At 36.6% G+C, this 20,007-nt stretch overlaps 3 protein-coding genes across 3 annotated transcripts in view; 1 reads left to right on the forward strand and 2 right to left on the reverse strand.

Moving 5' to 3' along the window:
* Positions 1–87: 87 nt before the first annotated feature.
* Positions 88–937, reverse strand: LOC143431215 (acyl-coenzyme A thioesterase 13). The gene is made up of 3 exons (XM_076907788.1): positions 845–937; positions 403–584; positions 88–330 (listed from the first exon to the last, which is right to left on the reverse strand). Exons 1-3 carry the CDS (start codon positions 920–922, stop codon positions 168–170), a joined length of 423 nt encoding a protein of 140 aa, XP_076763903.1. The 5' UTR covers positions 923–937; the 3' UTR covers positions 88–167.
* Positions 938–2,225: 1,288 nt separating this feature from the next.
* Mvd (mevalonate diphosphate decarboxylase) lies at positions 2,226–4,740 on the reverse strand. The gene is made up of 9 exons (XM_076907641.1): positions 4,602–4,740; positions 4,094–4,164; positions 3,944–4,011; positions 3,824–3,870; positions 3,594–3,745; positions 3,259–3,426; positions 2,876–3,169; positions 2,552–2,713; positions 2,226–2,473 (listed from the first exon to the last, which is right to left on the reverse strand). Exons 1-9 carry the CDS (start codon positions 4,651–4,653, stop codon positions 2,324–2,326), a joined length of 1,164 nt encoding a protein of 387 aa, XP_076763756.1. The 5' UTR covers positions 4,654–4,740; the 3' UTR covers positions 2,226–2,323.
* Positions 4,741–6,142: 1,402 nt separating this feature from the next.
* LOC143431237 (carboxyl-terminal PDZ ligand of neuronal nitric oxide synthase protein) overlaps positions 6,143–20,007 on the forward strand; it is a 51,033-nt gene continuing 37,168 nt past the window's right edge. The window contains exons 1-2 of the mRNA XM_076907814.1: positions 6,143–6,284; positions 14,206–14,353. Coding sequence (XP_076763929.1) covers positions 14,246–14,353 — 108 coding nt within the window. The 5' untranslated portion in view covers positions 6,143–6,284; positions 14,206–14,245. The remainder of the gene's footprint in view (positions 6,285–14,205; positions 14,354–20,007) is intronic.

Below are 20,007 nucleotides of genomic sequence, written 5' to 3' on the forward strand. Positions count from 1 at the left end.
ACAGTGTTCCATGGTGAAGTTACGTTTAATTTAATATACAAATTACATAAATATTACGTAGACACTTGAACATATATCAGAGTACAGATACAGTATGCTATTATATAATTCCAAAGTGTTCTACATATTATGCGTTAGCAATATGTACAAGAATATATATATACACACTACTTTGTCACGCCAACAAATTTTGTGTGCCGCCCATGGGCAACAATATCTTTCCCCTCATTTTTTGTGATGTCCACAGCAAGAAAAGCTAGCGTTCTTCCAGTTTTTACAGTTCTAGCATCAATCATCAGCAGATCACCAGGAACAGCAGGTTTCAGGAAGCTGTAAATTAATTACTATGACATATATTGTAATTAATTACAAATGAAAACACGCGTAGAAAGTTATACTTACCTGACGTGTAAGTCTACTGAAACCCCTCCTTGATTGTTAAGAGACATTAGAGCATACGAAGAGATACAATCGATAAGGGTACTTGTGAAACCCCCATGAAGAGTACCACCTATGTTCAAGTGCTCCTTATCAACGACTAGTTGTGCCTTACAATTGCCATTTCCTGCTGAGACTATTTGCACCTGTTAAAAAGAAAGTGAAATTGGGAATCATATTAAAATCCATTTATACTTAACCCACGCGTTAAAGTTCAACGTCATGCATGCACGTTAACGCAACATTTCACGTACGAATTTGTTTTATATAACTTATCAAACGGTCAATGAAAAATCCGTTAAACCCCTTCATAATTAGCAGTTGATATTTATTTAATTCATTTACAATTTACAATGAGAATTATATATAAAATGGGTATCGCAAAACGTAAAAGAAGAAACATTACTTTCTGTAAACATTGCCCGAAATTTGGTCCCTTAGCAATAGTGTTCAAAACTGATGTGATAAGCTTCGTTTTGCACATGATCACGACACAGTGTATATATATATATGTTTTTTTTTTACGTTTGTTACGTTTAAGATTTTACGCAATTTTTTGAACCGATAAGTACTGTGTTGATATTATATCTGGAACTTATAAGCGTCGAACGCGGACAGTAGTTAAGTGCAATAAGATGTTGATACATATACTATTGACACGGCTCGAGTTACGTTATGCAGTTAGCTTGCATTTTTGTTATATAAATTAAAGATGTACAGATTATAAAATATGTCTTATTATCGTGTATAAATAGAATGAAATGGAAACAAAAAAATCGGATGACTAGGATTGCATCACTCTGATGCATATGGTAGGTTATGGTACCGTCCTCATGAAACGATAAATAAAATAAAAATAAATAAATAAATATATATAAGTATATGTATATACACTCAATTAATTAACAATTATAAGCAATAAATAAATAAAATAATTATTATGTGAAGTGCACATGCGCAGTAGCGTAGCGGTGGCGATGCGCATGCGCGGACGATCCTTCACGAAAGTACAAATAGCGGCGTCACAATGGTTGCATAATATTCTGGAGTTGTGTTGTGATTGACATGTCAAAATTGGATTTTCTTCTCTCAATATTCTTATTTAAGACGAATGATTGATAGTTTTTAAATAGTTATAGTTTAATATTATATATTAGTTGTAATTAAGTACGTTGAAGAATGTAATAGACTTAATATTTGTGACTAATGTAAGGTACACAGTGATCGTAGGATAGTTGGGAAAGTATCGTAAAGAAAACAGATGCGAATAGTAAATTTGTTTAGGAATTCCTCTGGTTTGACAGAAATTGAACTGTGCGATTATTATTTGTTATTACTTTTAACTTATTTTATTATTGTTATTACTTATTACACTAAGAGGGCAGATATTTTTGAAGGTATTCAGATTTTAGTTTAACTCGATCGCGATCTAAAATTACTGATGTCGAAAAATGGAAGAATATATTAACAGATATTTTAAGATGAATAAAAAAGATGTGTCTTAATTTGTGAATCTTAGTTTTAGGAATCTTAGAAACCTAGAAATTAACGTATTTGATTGATTACTTTGACGCCACGTTGATTTCGATCCAATCAAATGCTCCAACTTTTCACTTATCCTGGATTTTATATTAATTATGAGATCCAGAATATTACTTCGTTATAACCTAACCTAATTAATAATCTTAAATACATTTATATATGAATTCCATGCTAAGCTCAGATTTTACACTAATTATCCAACCTGAGATGAAATGCAGATCAATCATAATCAAGTCAACAAAAGAAAAGTCCTCAAAACTTACTTCAGTCAATAGTTTATTAACCCTTATATAACAATAATACCATCCACGTCATAAATAAATTATAATTTCTAATAATAGACCTAGCTAAGATTGATAGGCAGTCCTTTTTCATTTAGAAGATGATCTTTCGGCTTGTCTAAGTATTTAGGGCCACTTCCGATTTGAGTATGTATAACGTATTTAAAACATCCAGGCGATTGTCTTTTTAAGTTCATGTTATTAACCAGTTCCTAAAATAAGTTAAGAATAATTTTAATATGTGGTAAACAGAATGTATGTAATTATTGTATGAATATTTCAATATTTACATCAGAATGTTTGATCTTTTCGATAGGTAATCCTTTATAGTATCTTGTAAGATCAGTCTCTGGTGGTGGAAAGTAATAGTCTAATACTCCTAAAAATTCTGCTACATTTTTTTCCAAAATATATAAAACTGCATTTGGACCTGCATCAAAGGTATACGCAACCTAGAATAAACCATATATTTTGTTAAAATATTAGTTACATGCATTATCTCTAGCAAACAAATTTTTTACATAATTAGTTTGGTAGATAATTACATACTGAGATTGAAATAGAACATTCAGTATAGATAACATTTTGAAAAATAGTATACTGCTTATTATTACCTTTACTTCGTTAACAGCATCATTGTAAGCATGGATAAAATGAATAACTTCGTGTGAGATACTATTCATATAAATAACTGGTGGGTACGAATCTAAACATGTTGCGTGCATCGAATTTGAATCCTTCATTGTATGTTCGGCAAATGTTTTAAAATCTTTCTTAGCGATTGCTTGTTGCATTTTATTCACCCTATCGGGAACAACATATTTTACTCTGTGCTTAAAAAGATCAGATGTTTCCATTGTTCTTCTCATTCCAATAACACTGGAGTCTTTTTTCCTTGCATCGTTCACCTGTTAGAAAATATTAAATTACGAATACATTTAACTAAATTACACTAACTAAAAGTACAGTTAAAAAAGGAATTAAAAGTAATACACACAACTAACACTAGAATTCTCATGTCTGGCCAGTGTGTGGCAGGTGCTAACTGTTTTGCGATACTGTCGCTACCATTGGGTTCAGAGCCCATCGACCATTTTACAAAACCTCCTAAAACACTGCGACATGCTGATCCAGAACCAACGCGTGCTATTGAAGTAATATCACCCTAAAAATTAGCATTTAAGCATAAAGTAATCAGTAGACTGTGAATATTTATAACTTTTTGAGGGAAATTTACATATGCATGCAGTTGTATTTACATAAATATTCACAGTCTGATAATTATATGTATTACAAAGTTTGTAATTACTTGTTTATTCTTTTTTAAGATACCTTCACTTTGAATAGTTTAGCAAGGGCTGCTACTAAACAAGCATAACCTGCTGCGCTAGAAGCCAGTCCAGCTGCAGTTGGAAAGTTATTTTCTGAACAGATATGAACCTTCCATTTACTTATACCACTGGTATCTTCTGTCCTTTTTCTAACTAAAAGAGAACATACATTATTTACAAGAAAAACATCAAAGCTGTGCTATGTTTTATTTAATAGATATATATAAATACTTTCTGTTAAACAGTTTTGCAGTCTAGGATTCTTGATGTCTTCTTCTCTAAAAAATATAAAATTTTTGTTTAAAGGTATTTTTAATTTTAATGACACATAAATGAATTTGTAATACTTACTGTCCGTTTAACCATACACGATCTTGTTTGAAATTTGGACTGGCCATTACAGTAGTTTTTGCATGTAACTAAAGTTCAAATCATTTTCAATAAATTAAAATACATTGTATTTAATTTATTATTTTATGTCATACGTAGTTGTATTCTTACATGCTCGGTGTCCAAAGTAACGCTAATGGAATCATTTGTGGGTAAGATCAACGTTTCATCTCTTTTGCCCCCTGCAAGGAATAATTTCATATTTAATATCGCATATCTATTTTTATTCAAATGGTTTCACAAGGTTAAACATATAAAGAAACTTATAAGACTTTCAAATTTCTTTTTGTTACTTGTTAGAATAATAGTACCGCATTAAAGATGAAAATAAAACTTTCGGAGAGAAATATAACTATGCTTGTTTTGTGTAATATTATTCTCAAAAATATTAAATTTAATTTGTATGCATATAAAATAGAAATCAAGTAAACGTCTCGTCCTTTTTATTATACTTTTTCTCTTTGTAATTTATATTCAAACTTTTTATACATGTCATATGTAAGTAGGATAATAAATTTTCTATATTCACATATATATTTTTACAATACATATACAATTTTATATTATTTACTAAATATATTCGTCGTACAATTAAAAATAATAGTACAATAATACTTACAATATTTTATAACAGCGATATTGACAGGGGCAATGCAAGTAACAGTACTCATTTTCTCAAGTACCGTTCACCAACTGTTCTCCAACTTGTACGTGTCGAATACCGCGCTTCTGATTCCCACGCAGCATTTATACCTCATGAAACATAAACTAAATGCTTGAAAGATAGAGTGACTATCGTATATGAAAATTTGCTTCCCGTATCTTCAATCACAGCTCGCATTTATTTATCCCTGTGTGGTGGGGATCAGAATACACCCACAGTATCCTCTGCTTGTCGTAAGAGGCGACTAAAAGGGGGAAGAAAGGATTAAAGAAGACACAGAGAAGATCAACGAATTTTAATTAAGAAAAATAACAATGTAGCACAAATATATTCAATGCAAAAAGTATATATAGAGAAAGTATGTAATAAAAAAAAGCATAAAAGAGGAGGTACAAAAATCTACATCAGAAGAATATCTAAAATAGTATAAAATAGAAAGTTTTCATTATACTCTTTCAAACACCATCTATTAGCATTAAACAAGTTCTCATTTTAAGTCTCAATCATATTTCTATTACTGATAATATAATCAATATATATATGCATATATACAATATGAAATATGTACATTATTATACATTTTATATATATAATTATTGTACGACTGACTTCACTGTTTCTCCAACAGATGTCGCCACCATCGAATCGCATTCCCGCTTCGATGCTCTCGAGCAACACTCGAGCCAGCCGGTTTTCAGTGTGATGCCGGTTGCGTCAACGGTGGGGGTGATTTCCACGGTCACGGAGGGCTGTGCGTATCGCGATCGTGCACGGTTTTCTTGTTCGAGGCGCGCGACCAGGCGATCAGAACCAACGAGAGACAGAACGAGCAGCAGGAGAATGTGAATGTTCCATTGGACCGTAGGATCCGTGAGTAGCGTGGAAACGAGCGGAAGCGGCGAGGAACCGCGTCGATCGGAAGCGCATGGTGCGTCGCGGAGATGCCGCGTGTCCTCAGCATCGCTCGAAGACGGTACGACGGTAGCGATGCGATTCGAATGATCGTGCCCGCATCCCACCCTTGTTACCACGCGCGTGCTTGCATCGCGAAGTTGCGCGTCGTCGTTCCCTTTCTCTGAGTGGTTCCGCGTTAGCACGCGGTCAGTTCGCGGTGCTGCGGCTGCCAAACGGACTTACTTGCCGCGAGTTGCCCCGCGTTCGCCGTGAAAAGAACGGACGCCACAGGGAAGAAAGGAAAAGCGAAGGTGGAGAGCGTTGCAGAGGTCGACTGGGCCTGTGGCGCGTATACGCGTGCGATGATCGAGTGGTCGCGTCGCGTGGAATAAGGATCGCGGCTCGAAGGTGTTCCCGTGGGATGTCTCGTGGGTTACGGTGATCGAGTCACGGCTCTGTCATCTGTCTGAAGAGAGAGAGAGAGAGAGAGGCGATCGACGGTGCTGGTGTTGGTGTTATATACGGATCGCGCCATGGGGCGTCAGTGTTGGTCCTTCACGAACACCGGGACCTGAATGTGTGGATACTTCTCCTGGCTGACTGGCCTGCCTTCCGCCGTTAAGCTGCATTCACAGGGGGAGCCGATTTTCGGGCAGGGACCGTGGCTCGGTCGTTCTTGCCGGGAACGTGAATCGAACCGGTTAATGAGGACTATCCGGCTTCGATCGTCCAATCGGCTGGCAGGTGAGACGTTTTTCTTTTTTTTTGTTTTCTCTTACCGTTGATCGTGACGTAACGAATGCAGCTATGATGGATTTTATATCGTGTAAGGGTGATGTTAGTTTTCAGCCAACGCCATGGATGATGTTTACGTTTACTTTGTCTCGATGCTCGCTTGAGATTTTAAGTAACACGATCAGCAGTTTGGTTCTGGTTTGTTCGTTTCTTTTTATTCAAGGATGCTAGATTCCTTTTTGGTATTTTTTGATCGATTAGTTGTTGATGTGAGATCTTAAGGTGGGTCTTGAAATGCAGCTATGATGGATTTTATATTGTGTAAGGGTGATGTTAGTTTTCAGCCAATGCCATGGACGATGTTTACGTTTACTTTGTTGAGATGCTCGCTTGAGATTTTAAGTAACTTGATCAGCAGTTTGGTTCTGGTTTGTTCGTTTCTTTTTATTCAAGGATGCTGGATTCCTTTTTGGTATTTTTTGATCGATTAGTTGTTGATGTGAGATCTTAAGGTGGGTCTTGAAATGCAACTATGATGGATTTTATATTGTGTAAGGGTGATGTTAGTTTCCAGCCAATGCCATGGACGATGTTTACGTTTACTTTGTCTCGATGCTCCCTTGATCTTTTAAGTAACTTGATCAGCAGTTTGGTTCTGGTTTGTTCGTTTCTTTTTATTCAAGGATGCTGGATTCCTTTTTGGTATTTTTTGATCGATCAGTTATCGATGTAGCGCAGAGATGTCGATCTTAAGGTGGGTTTTGAAATATCGAATTTGTTTCGATTGCAATTCGAGTTCTATATATATTATATCTTTTAATCGATTTTTTATCGAATCGATTTCTTAGCATTCGATCTTAAATCGATTTAAGATATCGTTCTTCCAAAAATGTCGGCTCGTACTGTAGCTTCTTTTATACTCTTCATGCAGGTTTTATTCAGCGAGCATATTTTAAGCACCAGTTGGTTCTCGTCGTTGATTAATTTAGGCACAAATTTGGGATGAAACGATTGCCTTCACTTGCAGGTATTTCTCAAACGCATCATACGTTTTTCTATTGTTCTTTTTGCGTCGATTTAGTTCTCACCTTTCGTATCTGTGCCGTTCCATCGATAAAAATCCGCCAGGGGCGCGCTGTGCCGCGCTGTAAATCATTAAAATCGACGAATTTCGCATCGAAATTAACGACTCGTGCGAAAGTAGCGCGATACATGCTCACAGGCCGTAAAACGCGTTGAATAGCACGTGGGGTGGCTAAACGAGGTCCTTCACTTTGACTCACAATCAGCTTCTAATGGCCCTCCGCGACCTACGAGTAACGCTTCCCCTCGTGTAATATTTTGTAAACAGCGAACATTGACATTAATTGATTGCATAATTTACGATCTTCTCTTTACCATCTTTTTCTGTTATATTATCACATTAACATCCTTGTATCGCCTTTTTACGAACTTCCGCATCCTTCTTCGCTCCTTCATTTTGTTCAATTCAGAATACTTCAGAACGACACGTTGAATTATTTATTTATCTGCTGTCTTACATTTTTCCATCACCTTTAAATAACAAATATTACAATTATTATTTTAGATTACAGTTTATCCATCGTTCTCGCCATTATTATTGTTAATATGTATAATTGGTATAGATAAATGAACGCAGGGAATTAACAGAGGATCGTAGTTGAAAACGCTGGCCTCGCGCGATCGTCTCTCGGCTGTTTTGAAAAACCAAACGGGAACCTGGCGTATCCGCGTGTCGACGTATAAAGCAAGGGATTATACGGGAAGCTCGCATTGAGGCGCGTTTCCATCTTTTGGATTCCATTCACGGTGGACGTCGCATTACAAACAGATCAGAGGGACAGATCGTGGAATAAGTATGCGGCGCGCGTTTACCGTTCCACACTCATTGCCACCATAGGAGGACGTGGGTCGTAACCACTTACACGCTCACGAGAAGTCGTCCCTCTTTGTTCGCTCGCCCGTGTGAACGGCACCTTAATTCAGGTGCGCACAAAGATACGTCCTCTGGCGGTACTTGAACTCTGCGTTTCGACATAATCGGCTGCTCCCTCAATAACCGACCATCTCAGAATTTTTATTGCGCCAGCATTTAAGTATCGAACATCTTACTAGCCTTAATCCTTGTTTAATCCTTTGCAGAGATAAACGACAATTGAATTTATTGTCATAAGTTTTACTGCATCCTTTCTTTGTCTTTGTACTGGTTATTTTTAATATGTCGATTGGTATGGTTGTAATATTCTCAGTAACCTAGCTTTAATCCTTTGCAAAGATAACTTATTGACAATTGAACTTATTGTCATAAGTTTCACTACATCTTCTCTTTGTCTTTGTACAGATTATTTTTAATATGTCGATTGGTATAGTTGTAATATTCTCACTAACCTTTCTTTCTTAATTTTCACTCGTCCTTTCATTAGTTATTAGTGAAACTTACGCGAATACATATGATGACTTTCCCCACCTGATAAAGGAAAGCACAGCACGGTGAACATATACACTCCCGCCATTTTTAGATTATCTAACCTGACCTATAGCGGTCAGAAAGGTCAACTGATTATAACTACAATTAATAAATATAAACGCTACTACTGATGAATCTTATTTGTAAAAGATACACAAAGTATGGACATTTTATGCGTTTATTGAATCTTGATTTATTGGCACAGTCGCTTCTCGCGTGTTTAACACGATGCGTTCGCTTTCGTGCATCATGCTCATCTTCCGGTGACCGTTTTCTTTCAGCACGCTAAGAAGCGTCTAATTAAAATATGAACCGAGCGACAATAACGATCTCTTGCGCTGCGAGCCTGTAACTTTCTAAGAATTACCTGCTAGCATTAAATGTTCATCCGTTGGATCAGATGTTCGTTACGATACCAAGAAACAGTATAGGCATTCAATGCAAATCGTATTTCATCGTAAATTAATTCCGACTTTCTGCTGTGGAATAGAGAAGCGCCTCTAACATCAATTGATAAAGATACAAACGATAAAACTGAAACGTTACGGTTTCGTGTAATTGTGCAGCTTTTTGTTCGTACGATCATTGTTAGCAGGTGTTGTCAATTAACTTCTTAATTATGTTAATTCCCTTCTGCTGTAAGTAATTGACAACTATTCTGTTCACTAAATTTTTGTGCATACAGAAATAAGTGGTTAAAGTTTTTTATTTGAAGATCGTTTGACATTTGTCAAATGTTCAGTTCCGTCTTTTTTTTGTTAATCCAAGACTTTGTAAGGCGTTTTATGTGATCATTTAACGTGGTATACAAATACCAAAGTCCATTTATTTTCCTGTCGAACAAACCAACTTAGTCACATATTTTCTTGGAAATATGACTTTCTATATAGCCAAAGACAGTGTCAGAGACTATAATGGTTCTTTTCCTTCATCTGGTGATTCCGAAGAGACCCGTAAGTTCGTTCAAACGGATGTAATAAAACCGCTTCCTATTTCGACGACTCCATAATCGACAAAATCTTGTCGTTTTACCGATTTTCGCGGAACGATTGAAATTTCTCGTAGAAAGTAGAAAATATGCACTTCCTCTCACATTCTAACATTCCAATTTATATAACGATATAACACACAGCGAGTACAAATTCAACAGACAATCAAAGTATCTTCAATTAAACCATTAGTTTTTGAACGAAGCAAGAATTAATTATTTAACACGACTCTTTACATTTTGTAAACTGAAACTTCTTTGTATCAGTAAATAGACGTTTAGTGATTAATCCATTCTTTGGACCAAACTGTTACGATAACAAAATGTTTTCTCAGATCAATTAGAAAATCATCTTTATTCGTTTGGGTTGAATTTCGTACAAATTTCTAGCTGCTACCTACTTTACATTCTTTGTATCAGTAAATAGACGTTTAGTGATTAATCCATTCGTTGGATCAAATTGTCACGATAGCAAAATGTTTTAATTAGAGAATCATCTTTATTCGTTTGGGTTGAATTTCGTACAAATTTCTAGCTGCTACCTACTTTACATTCTTTGTATCAGTAAATAGACGTTTAGTGATTAATCCATTCTTTGGATCAAATTGTCACGATAACAAAATGTTTTAATTAGAAAATCATTTTTATTCGTTTGGGTAGAATTTCGTACAAATTTCCTGCTGCTACCTACTTTACATTCTTTGTATCAGTAAATAGACGTTTAGTGATTAATCCATTCTTTGGACCAAATTGTCACGATAACAAAATGTTTTAATTAGAGAATCATCTTTATTTGTTTGGGTTGAATTTCGTACAAATTTCTAGCTGCTACCTACTTTATCGACAATGGCGGTTACCTCTTGGCATCGATGCAATAAAATTCCAGACCGCAGTTCTTTCATGTAATAAAGTAGTTTGATCAATTAGCTCTTTCACGGTCCGCGGATCTGGTTAGGAATCCGGGTGTACGTACACATAAATCCTGGCCACGTTTTGTAACGGTCATGGAAAGATACGAAGGCGGATAAAGCCTGGCGGTTGCCGCGTGTAACGAAATCGCTGGGCGGCCTTACGTGGCCTGCGAATTCGTTTACAAATGGACCCGGTCAACCGAGCACCGTGAATTCCAGTTTCTACCCCATATCGTCCTTTCCTTCTTTCACCATTACTCTTCCGTGTTCTCGTCCTTCTCTTTTCCATCTCATCTCTATGGTTTCCATGGCTTCTTATAACGGGTGATCCAACAACTGTTACTGTGCTTCTATTTTATTATTCAATCTAATACAATGTGTATTTAAAGATATCCAATCTATTTAATTATATTATTACGTTAGGTAATTATAGTGAAGATTATTGAATCTTATATAATGTGTATAACGTACTTAAAAATATCCAATCTATTTAATTATATTATTATGTTAAGTAATAATGATAGTAAAGATTAAAACAGATATTAAACGTTTATGTTTTCTTTCTTTTATTTGTGAAAAGTCGGTGTTATATCGTTGATAGAATATGTTAACGTGCAATTATATTAAAATAATTAATATAATTAACAGTTAAAGTTAATGCTGTGAAAGGTTGAGAACTATTGCTTGTGTCAGTCAATGTCTCCAGCTGGACGCGTATTCGACACCTGCAAGAATCACGTGTCCATTTACTCATTACATGAATCACCCTATACGGACGTGAATCACAAACTCAATCGATAAGTCCAAACTTGATTTGTTGGCTTCTGGTTTCTGTTTCTATGATACTCGCACACGCGAATTATTACATGATGTATAGGTAGCATTTTTTTTTAATTTGATTTTTCTTCACCTGTAAGTTCAATGTATATAATTCCCCTAGAGATGCCAACGTCGAGCGTAATACTGTTTTCGAAGGGCTAATGGAATTACCCCGTGCGATAAAATCTTTGCCAGTTGACTCTGATGCACAACTTCCCTTCCAGTCTTTTCCTGTTTTCCCTCTCTTCTTTATTTACTCCGTGGAATTGTTTTTCCCTCGACGCTTTATTTTTCCCAGGATTTCTCGTCCTCCAATCCACTGTAATTTTCGTGAGTTCCATGTATCTCGAGACGTCTACAAAATAGGGTTGAAGGCTGCAATGTTACAGTGTGGTTATAAAGGGTTGAAAATGCAGTTATTATGGTTTGATTTATTAAACGAATTGCTGGTAGAAAGCCAGGGATTATAAGCAAATTTTTTCGTTCAATTCTTGATATTTTACAGAAGTAACGATTTTATTTTTGGTGTCTGGCTTTGAAGAAATTTAGAAATTCTTAAAATTCTTACTGTTAACGTTTGAAGCTTCAGTCCTGCGTTTTTGTAGTTACACATGTAATTGAATTTGATGAAAATAGTGAGGGATAAAAAATCGTTGAGGCAGGTGGCTCGTTTCGTGCTCGACACCCGGTAGACAGGATTTCGAACAGACGAAAAAGCTGCCGATCTCTAACCACCGTGGGTCCAACAAAAGAAGGTCGTGCTCTTAAACCCAAGCATTTTTCTTCTTTTTCGAAAGACTGCTCGACAGTGACGTGGATTAATCTCGCTGGGTTCCCTTGCGTTTCCAGGATACGCTGTCCTATTGTTAGACTTTGAATGGGATGAGAATGGGAACCTTTTCCAGACGTGCAACCAAGTTGAAGGATAGACATGAAAAATCCTGTCAATGTCGTGCGCTAAGAAATTTCTATCCAGACAGCAAATGTGTCAAGGTCAACGTATCACTAAATAAAAAGAAAAATGCAATTATAGTTCATTCGCCAATAATTTACAGCATTTTTGGTACACACACTAATTATTATTTTCTTAATATTTTTAAATGGAAAATTATTGAGAAATGCAATTGTAATTCATTCGCCAATAATTTATAACATTTTTGGTACATACACTAATTATTATTTTCTTAATATTTTTAAATGGAAAATTATTGAGAAATGCAATTGTAATTCATTCGCCAATAATTTACAGCATTTTTGGTACACACACTAATTATTATTTTCTTAATATTTTTAAATGGAAAATTATTGAGAAATGCAATTGTAATTCATTCGCCAATAATTTGCAGCATTTTTGGTACACACACTAATTATTATTTTCTTAATATTTTTAAATGGAAAATTATTGAGAAATGTAATTGTAATTCATTGGCCAATAATTTGCAGCATTTTTGGTACACACGCTAATTATTATTTTCTTAACATTTTTAAATAGAAAATTTATAAGTTCCATAGCTAAAAAAATTCGATGTTCCTCAGGCGACAGCATCCATTCTTATGTAACTTTGTAGCAGCTGCAGGGTCGAAGATTAGACGTGCTTCGCGATAAAAGATCGACCACCTGGCAACTCTTGCCATGAATGAAAGGCGACCAATCCTAAGGGAGGGACCCCGTGCATCGAACACGGCACAGGAAATCGACGCTTATTCTCGACCTCGATGCTATCTTGAGTCTCTCAGCAGAGAGCCTTTTTTTGTTCGCGATCAGGGTACGTCAGCCTGCGCGTAAGCCACGCTCATTACTGACCTTGAACGAGGTACCAGTTGCAGCACGTGGATGCGCGGCTATCACTGTTCTTCGTCCTTCTCTATCTTCGATATTCCTCACTGAGTAAAGCTTCTGTTCCTTCCAATTTATCGAGTTTAGGTAGCATTCAAGGTAGCAACACAAATTGCATAGATACATCAAATCTAAAAAGGTATATTTATATAAAATATACTAGTGTGGAGAATTACTATTCTTTAATAGCTTGTTTTCGATATCCATTGCAGCACTCGTAAGGATAGTAAAATCGGGTCTATTAATATACAAACCACATTCGATTCGTGGCGCTGAAAGTGAATTCAGGTGTGGTTTAATTCGTGGCCAACCGAGTGGTTTGGGTTTGATATTGGTTCGCTTAGATTCGGAGAATTTTGAGGCGAAGTGATGAGAAACTGGAATTTCAATCAGTACAGTTTATGCTATGGATTATTAATTTTCTCGATCGTTTCCTCGTCGTATAATATCGACGCGAATCGAAATGGTATCCAATATTAGCTGACCCAATTTCTATATACGCAGGTATATAAATTACATATACATACACACACCAGCTGTACTGGAACTGCTCTAACGTCTTAAAAAACGAGGAGTAGCCGGGAGAAGGATCCATCAGAGCTCGCAACAGTTAACATTGCAGCATCTCGAAATGATCTTTTTCTTTTTACAACTGTGTGAATGGCCGGCTGCGAGCGCGTGAGAACAATGTTCTCGGGTGGTCTTAATTCTGGTCGTTAAACGCAGGGATGCGAAAAGGAGAGGGAGAACGAGAAAGAAAAGAGGAAACGCGTATCGTGAGCGCGTTCTAAAAAAGAAATTGTAAAACAAACGTTTGTTTTCATTGAAAATTTTATGATGCGAATATGTAGTAACGTCGAACGATGATACATGGTACACTGTTTCAGCGGGACTGGACGAGGATAATCGGATGAAGCTGGGCCAAGCATGCCCTCTAAGAAGCAATACAATCTCGTGCATAATGACGAGTACGACACGAGGATACCGTTGCACAGCGAGGAGGCGTTCCACCGTGGAATTGTCTTCCACGCCAAGGTAATCAACGTCGAACACTTTCCCGATCTCTTCTTCCACGTGCTTATTTTCTGCCTGGTGATTTCGTGGACGCGCGTAAGAACCTTTATGGCCTGTTAGATCCGCTCTTATGTGTTTTAAGGGTATCCTATCTGTGATTAAAGATTATACACAGTTCGTTAACGGTTAAGTGTGACAAATACGCGAGCGTAAACGTAGGGGCGATGTTTAGAATTGTGGGAAACCACGGCTCGAATTGATTAGATCCGGAGAAACTGGCGTCCATGTTGGATTTTAGCGCGTTGCTTTTTTTTATTTCTTGAAGATGAACGCGTGGGATCGTTTTTAAGAGGCGTGAATGTTGATATCCAGCGTTTTTAATGCTTCGACATTGATGGTGCAAGGAATGCGAGGTCTTTGAATTATATTGAAATTATTGTGGAAGGTTTCTGAATTCTAGAATTTATTTGAGGAATGTTATAAAGAGTATTTTGTTGCGTACATATTTATTCTGAAACAAGAACAATTCTATAATGCAAAGTAGGTATCAAGAAATGCGTATAAATTCTTAAGATCAATTTCAAGGGCCTCGCATTTTCCCTGCACACCGCTTAAGTCTTATTCCAAACTACTTAATGTGGTGAATAGTGGTTTCTATTTAACATTTAATGCTTCGACATTGATGGTGCAAGGAATGCGAGGTCTTTGAATTATATAGAAATTATTGCGGAAGGTCTCTGAATAGTAGAATTTATTTATTTTTTTATTTATTCTGAAATAAGAAGAATTCTATAGTGCAAAGTAGAAGGTATCAAAAAATACGCATAAATTTTTAAGATCAATTTCAAGGGCCTCGCGTTTTTCTTGCGCATCGCTTTATTCTTATTCCAAACTACTTAATGCGGTGAATAGTGGTTTCTATTTAACACTTAATGCTTCGACATTGATGATACAAGGAATGCGAGGTCTTTGAATTATGTAGAAATTATTGTGAAAGGTCTCTGAATAGTAGAATTTATTTATTTTTTTATTTATTCTGAAATAAGAAGAATTCTATAGTGCAAAGTAGAAGGTGTCAAAAAATACGCATAAATTCTTAAGATCAATTTCAAGGGCCTCGCATTTTCTTGCACACTGCTTTATTCTTATCCCAAACTACTTAACGCGGTGAATAGTGGTTTCTATTTAACATTTAATGCTTCGACATTGATAATACAAGGAATGCGAGGTCTTTGAATTATGTAGAAATTATTGTGAAAGGTCTCTGAATAGTAGAATTTATTTATTTTTTATTTATTCTGAAATAAGAAGAATTCTATAGTGCAAAGTAGAAGGTGTCAAAAAATACGCATAAATTCTTAAGATCAATTTCAAGGGCCTCGTATTTTCCTTGCACACTGCTTTATTCTTATTCCAAATTACTTAACGCAGTGAATAGTGGTTTCTATTTAACATTTAACCATCTGGCGAAGCATCAACGTGTTCTTTCTCCACTAAGGATCGACTGAATCTATCTTGCGATAGAATTTGTAAGTTCAATGGTTCTAGCTTCGCGTTATATGGAAACAGTGTTACAGGAGGGTTGACTGTACTCGTTCCATGTTAGGCCAATCGACCCAATCCAGCACCATAATTCTCTTCTTCCAATTTACCATTTGAAAGATCAAAGTTTCACAATTACCCGCGTGTCCAGCGATTACCAAACGCTGAATAAGCACGACTCAAGGATGGATCTGCTCGATTCGTACCCCTATTGTTCGCGTCGTGAAAGATGGCGTCTTTTACCAACGAAGAAAGATCGACTCGAGTCACGAGCGAACGATCTTTCCATTTCGAGTGATTTCCGGGAAAACGCGTACATTCGTGCTGCCTTTATCGATGGCGACGTAATCTCTGTCTTTCGAATAGTAACGGTTGTTACAACCATAACTGCCGGGACGGTTATCCCGCGGGAGGCAGGCATTAAAACGTTCGAAATACGAGCGGTCGAGAAAAGTGTTGAAACGAGAATGGAAACACCGAGTTGCCTAACGGACCTCTGGATCATATCCTGGGATTATATTGTGCATGAAACAGCAATAATTTTCTCTCATTCGACTGTTTGTTTTTCAAATAGACGCAACGGATTTTTTTTTATCAACATCGAAACTGTTATCGATAGTTAAATTCGCGGAGGGTTTTAAATCAATTTTGTTTATGATCAGTTTGAATGTGTTCTATCAGATTCTACATTTTTTTTTATCAACATTGAAACTGTTATCATTAATTAAATATTTACGGATGGTTTTAAATCAATTTTTAATTTATTATTCTCCGCGCTTTCAATTTATAACCAGCTTGAATGTGTTCTATCAGTTTCAACATTTTTTTTATCAACATTGAAGCTGTTATCGATAATTAAATATTCACAGAGAGTTTAACCCAATTTTGTTTATACCTAGCTTGAAAGTGTTCTATCAGTTTCTAAATTTTTTGTTATCAAAATTGGAACTGTTATCGATAATTAAATATTCATAGAGGGTTTTAAATCAATTTTGTTTATAACCAGCTTGAATGTGTTCTATCAGATTCTAAATTTTTTTTTGATCAACATTGAAACTGTTATCATTAATTAAATATTCACTGAGGGTTTCAAATCAATTTTGTTTATAATCAGCTTCAATGTGTTCTATAATTTTCTAAATTTTTTTTTTATCAACGTTGAAATTGTTATTGTTAATTAAATATTTATGGGGGGTTTTAAATCAATTTTGTTTATAACCAGCTCAAACGAGTTCTATCAGTGTCTAAATTTTTTTTTTCATCAACAGTTCAAACTGTCATCGATAATTAAATATTCACAGAGGGTTTTAAATCAAGTTTATTTATAAACCAGCTTAAACGTGTTCTGTCGGTTTCTAATGTTTAAAAATATTCCATTCGCGTTTCTCGTCGACCAATTTAATATTTCTTTTTTTCATCTCTGTTTTGAACGTACAAGTCAGCCTTTGATATTTATTTGTAACGGTGTATATACGCGCGCGAGAGTTTCCAACGTTTTATTCTCCGCGCTTTCCAATTTCACCGCAAAGTCATTCACGGTGATCCGGCTTTCCCGAAATACTTGACGAGCGACGAGTGTAATTTACTGCACAATTCGGCCCATCGAAACGGCCGCATAAAACCGCAAGTGTTTCCGAGAAACTAAAAAGTGCATCGTTCCGTCACGGAAACAGCCGATCTGTTTGTTAAAAATGTACACCTGCGCGTGCGGACAACCCGATTCACAACAACTGGGCTGTCCAAGCCATTATCATTACAGCGATGTCTGTATCTAATGTTCGTAACGGTGCAGACAATTTCAAAGTAATTGAAAGATTTTTTACCAACGAGAATATTAGTTTCCAACATGCGTACTTTAAATAGCGGCAATCTTTTCAGATAATTAGAGATTTAATGTTACATCTATATTTATTCTCTAATTGTTTGATATTACTTAACTGAAGAAATTAGAGAATATTCTAGAATGACTATTAGTCTGACACACGGTAGAATTGTATTTTATATATTCTCTAATTATTTGATATTACTTAAGTGAAAGAATTAGAGAATATTCTAGGATGACTATTAGTCTGACACACGGTAGAATTGTATTTTATATATTTATTTTCTAATTATTTGATATTACTTAACTGAAGAAATTAGAGAATATTCTAGGATGACTATTAGACTGATACGCGGTAGAATTGTATTTTATTTTGCATTTTGCTAGCTTAAATGTGCAGACAATTTCAAAGTAATTGAAAGGTTTTTTTACCAACGAGAATATTAGTTTCCAATATGCGTACTTTTTTCAGATAATTAGAGATTTAATGTTACATTTATTGTATATTTATTCTCTAATTATTTGATATCACCTATCTGAAAAAATTAGAGAATATTCTAGGATGTCTATTAGACTGATACACGGTAGAATTTTATTTTATTTTTCATTCTGCTAGCTTAAAAGTGACGATATAGGTATACTTGTAATATAGCAGAGATCACAGTGGTATACCTGAGAGCAGGTAACTCAGAATCCTTCATCAACCCTAATCTTCCATTTCAAATTCACCGTTCCTTTTTCCAACCAAGAACAAAGCACTATGTATCTATATTTCAACAGAATTTATCAAAAATATCTTTAAACCAGTTGAATTCTCATTCCAAAAAGCTATACGATCTTCAAGTCACCATATTACCTCATCTTTGTCGCACAGAATCTCATCCCTGTAACCTCGACTCAAAGCAAGTCTCCCACTAAAACTGCCTCGTCCTTTAAAAATCAATATTCATTCACTCGTCCAACCTATCGTTCCACGTTTCTGAATCGACGTCCACACACACATCCACACACAGCTCATCCAATGATCGTCAAGGAAGAGCAATGGGGTTCTCAGCAAAGTTCTGTACACCATCGATGGCCTGCGAATGCAACAATCGCGACAATAATGCCAAGAAAAGTCATTCCAAAAAGCTATACGATCTTCAAGTCACCATCTTACCTCATCTTTGTCGCACAGAATTCTCATCCCTGTAACCTCGACCCAAAGCAGGTCTCCCACTAAAACTGCCTCGTCCTTTAAAAATCAATATTCATTCACTCGTTCCACGCTTCTGAATCGACCTCCACACACACAGCTCATCCAACGATCGTCAAGGAAGAGCAATAGAGTTCTCAGCAAAGCACAAGCTCGATCGATGGTCTGCGAATGCAACAATCGCGGCAATAACGCCAAGGAAAGTCATTCCAAAAAGCTATACGATCTTCAACTCACCATCTTACCTCATCTTTGTCGCACAGAATTCTCATCAAAAATCAATATTCATTCACTCGTCCAACCCATCGTTCCACGTTTCTGAATCGACCTCCACACACACAGCTCATCCAACGATCGTCAAGGAAGAGCAATAGGGTTCTCAGCAAAGCTCTGTGCAAAAGCACGATCGATGGCCTGCGAATGCAACAATCGCGACAATAACGCGAAGGAAAGGGAGGAAGGGACAAAGGGGGACGCGTGTATTTTTGGCGAACGTTCTCCGTCGTCGCGACACACGCGTGGAGCAGGATGGGGGGAGGGCAGGGTGGGCGATGACGTGGATTCTGCACGTGTTTATTCGAGCGGTGCCGCGTACGTTTTCTTGGAAAGGTTGAAGCTTTCGCGCCCGTGCACGCGTAAGCTCGTAAAGCGCACCGTAAAGCGGTCACCCGGCGATGGGAACGGCGAGAGGCCCCCAAGTCACGGCTATTCGCGGCCGTTCTCCAGCCGTCGTCGTTCCTCTTCAGCGTCCGCCGCGTTCCACCCGTGATTCAGCCCTTTGAAGTTCCCAGCCCACTTCGACGTAGGCATTCTATGTATCCTATATTTATTCCAGATTTTCGAGGGCTATAATAACTGAACCGTTTATGTTCAAAGTCCTTCTAATGAGTGATTCTAAAGTGATTCTTCTAAAGTGATTCTAAGTCCTTTTTTAACGATTTGATGCGAATGACGTCTATAGCCGCCGGATCCTTGTGCACGCGAATGACGTCCATAGCCGTCACATCCTTGTGTACGCAAATTACGGTCATAGCCGTCGTGCATATTTTAATTAATAAAAAAAGAACAGCGTTAGTACGAAGTGTACTAACACAGACATTTGTTAGATTATTGAGT

This window comes from Xylocopa sonorina, chromosome 17, assembly GCF_050948175.1.
Source record: "Xylocopa sonorina isolate GNS202 chromosome 17, iyXylSono1_principal, whole genome shotgun sequence".
NCBI lineage: Eukaryota > Metazoa > Arthropoda > Insecta > Hymenoptera > Apidae > Xylocopa > Xylocopa sonorina.

Coding starts and splice junctions, on each gene's coding strand:
- LOC143431215 (XM_076907788.1), bottom strand. CDS start 922: ATGTGCAAAACGAAGCTTATCACATCAGTTTTGAACACTATTGCTAAG. Junction 585..844: donor TCGGGCAATGTTTACAGAAA/GTAATGTTTCTT, acceptor TCTTTTTAACAG/GTGCAAATAGTCTCAGCAGG. Junction 331..402: donor TCAGTAGACTTACACGTCAG/GTAAGTATAACT, acceptor ATTAATTTACAG/CTTCCTGAAACCTGCTGTTC.
- Mvd (XM_076907641.1), bottom strand. CDS start 4,653: ATGAGTACTGTTACTTGCATTGCCCCTGTCAATATCGCTGTTATAAAA. Junction 3,746..3,823: donor GCAAAACTGTTTAACAGAAA/GTATTTATATAT, acceptor GTTCTCTTTTAG/TTAGAAAAAGGACAGAAGAT. Junction 3,427..3,593: donor CTAAACTATTCAAAGTGAAG/GTATCTTAAAAA, acceptor GCTAATTTTTAG/GGTGATATTACTTCAATAGC.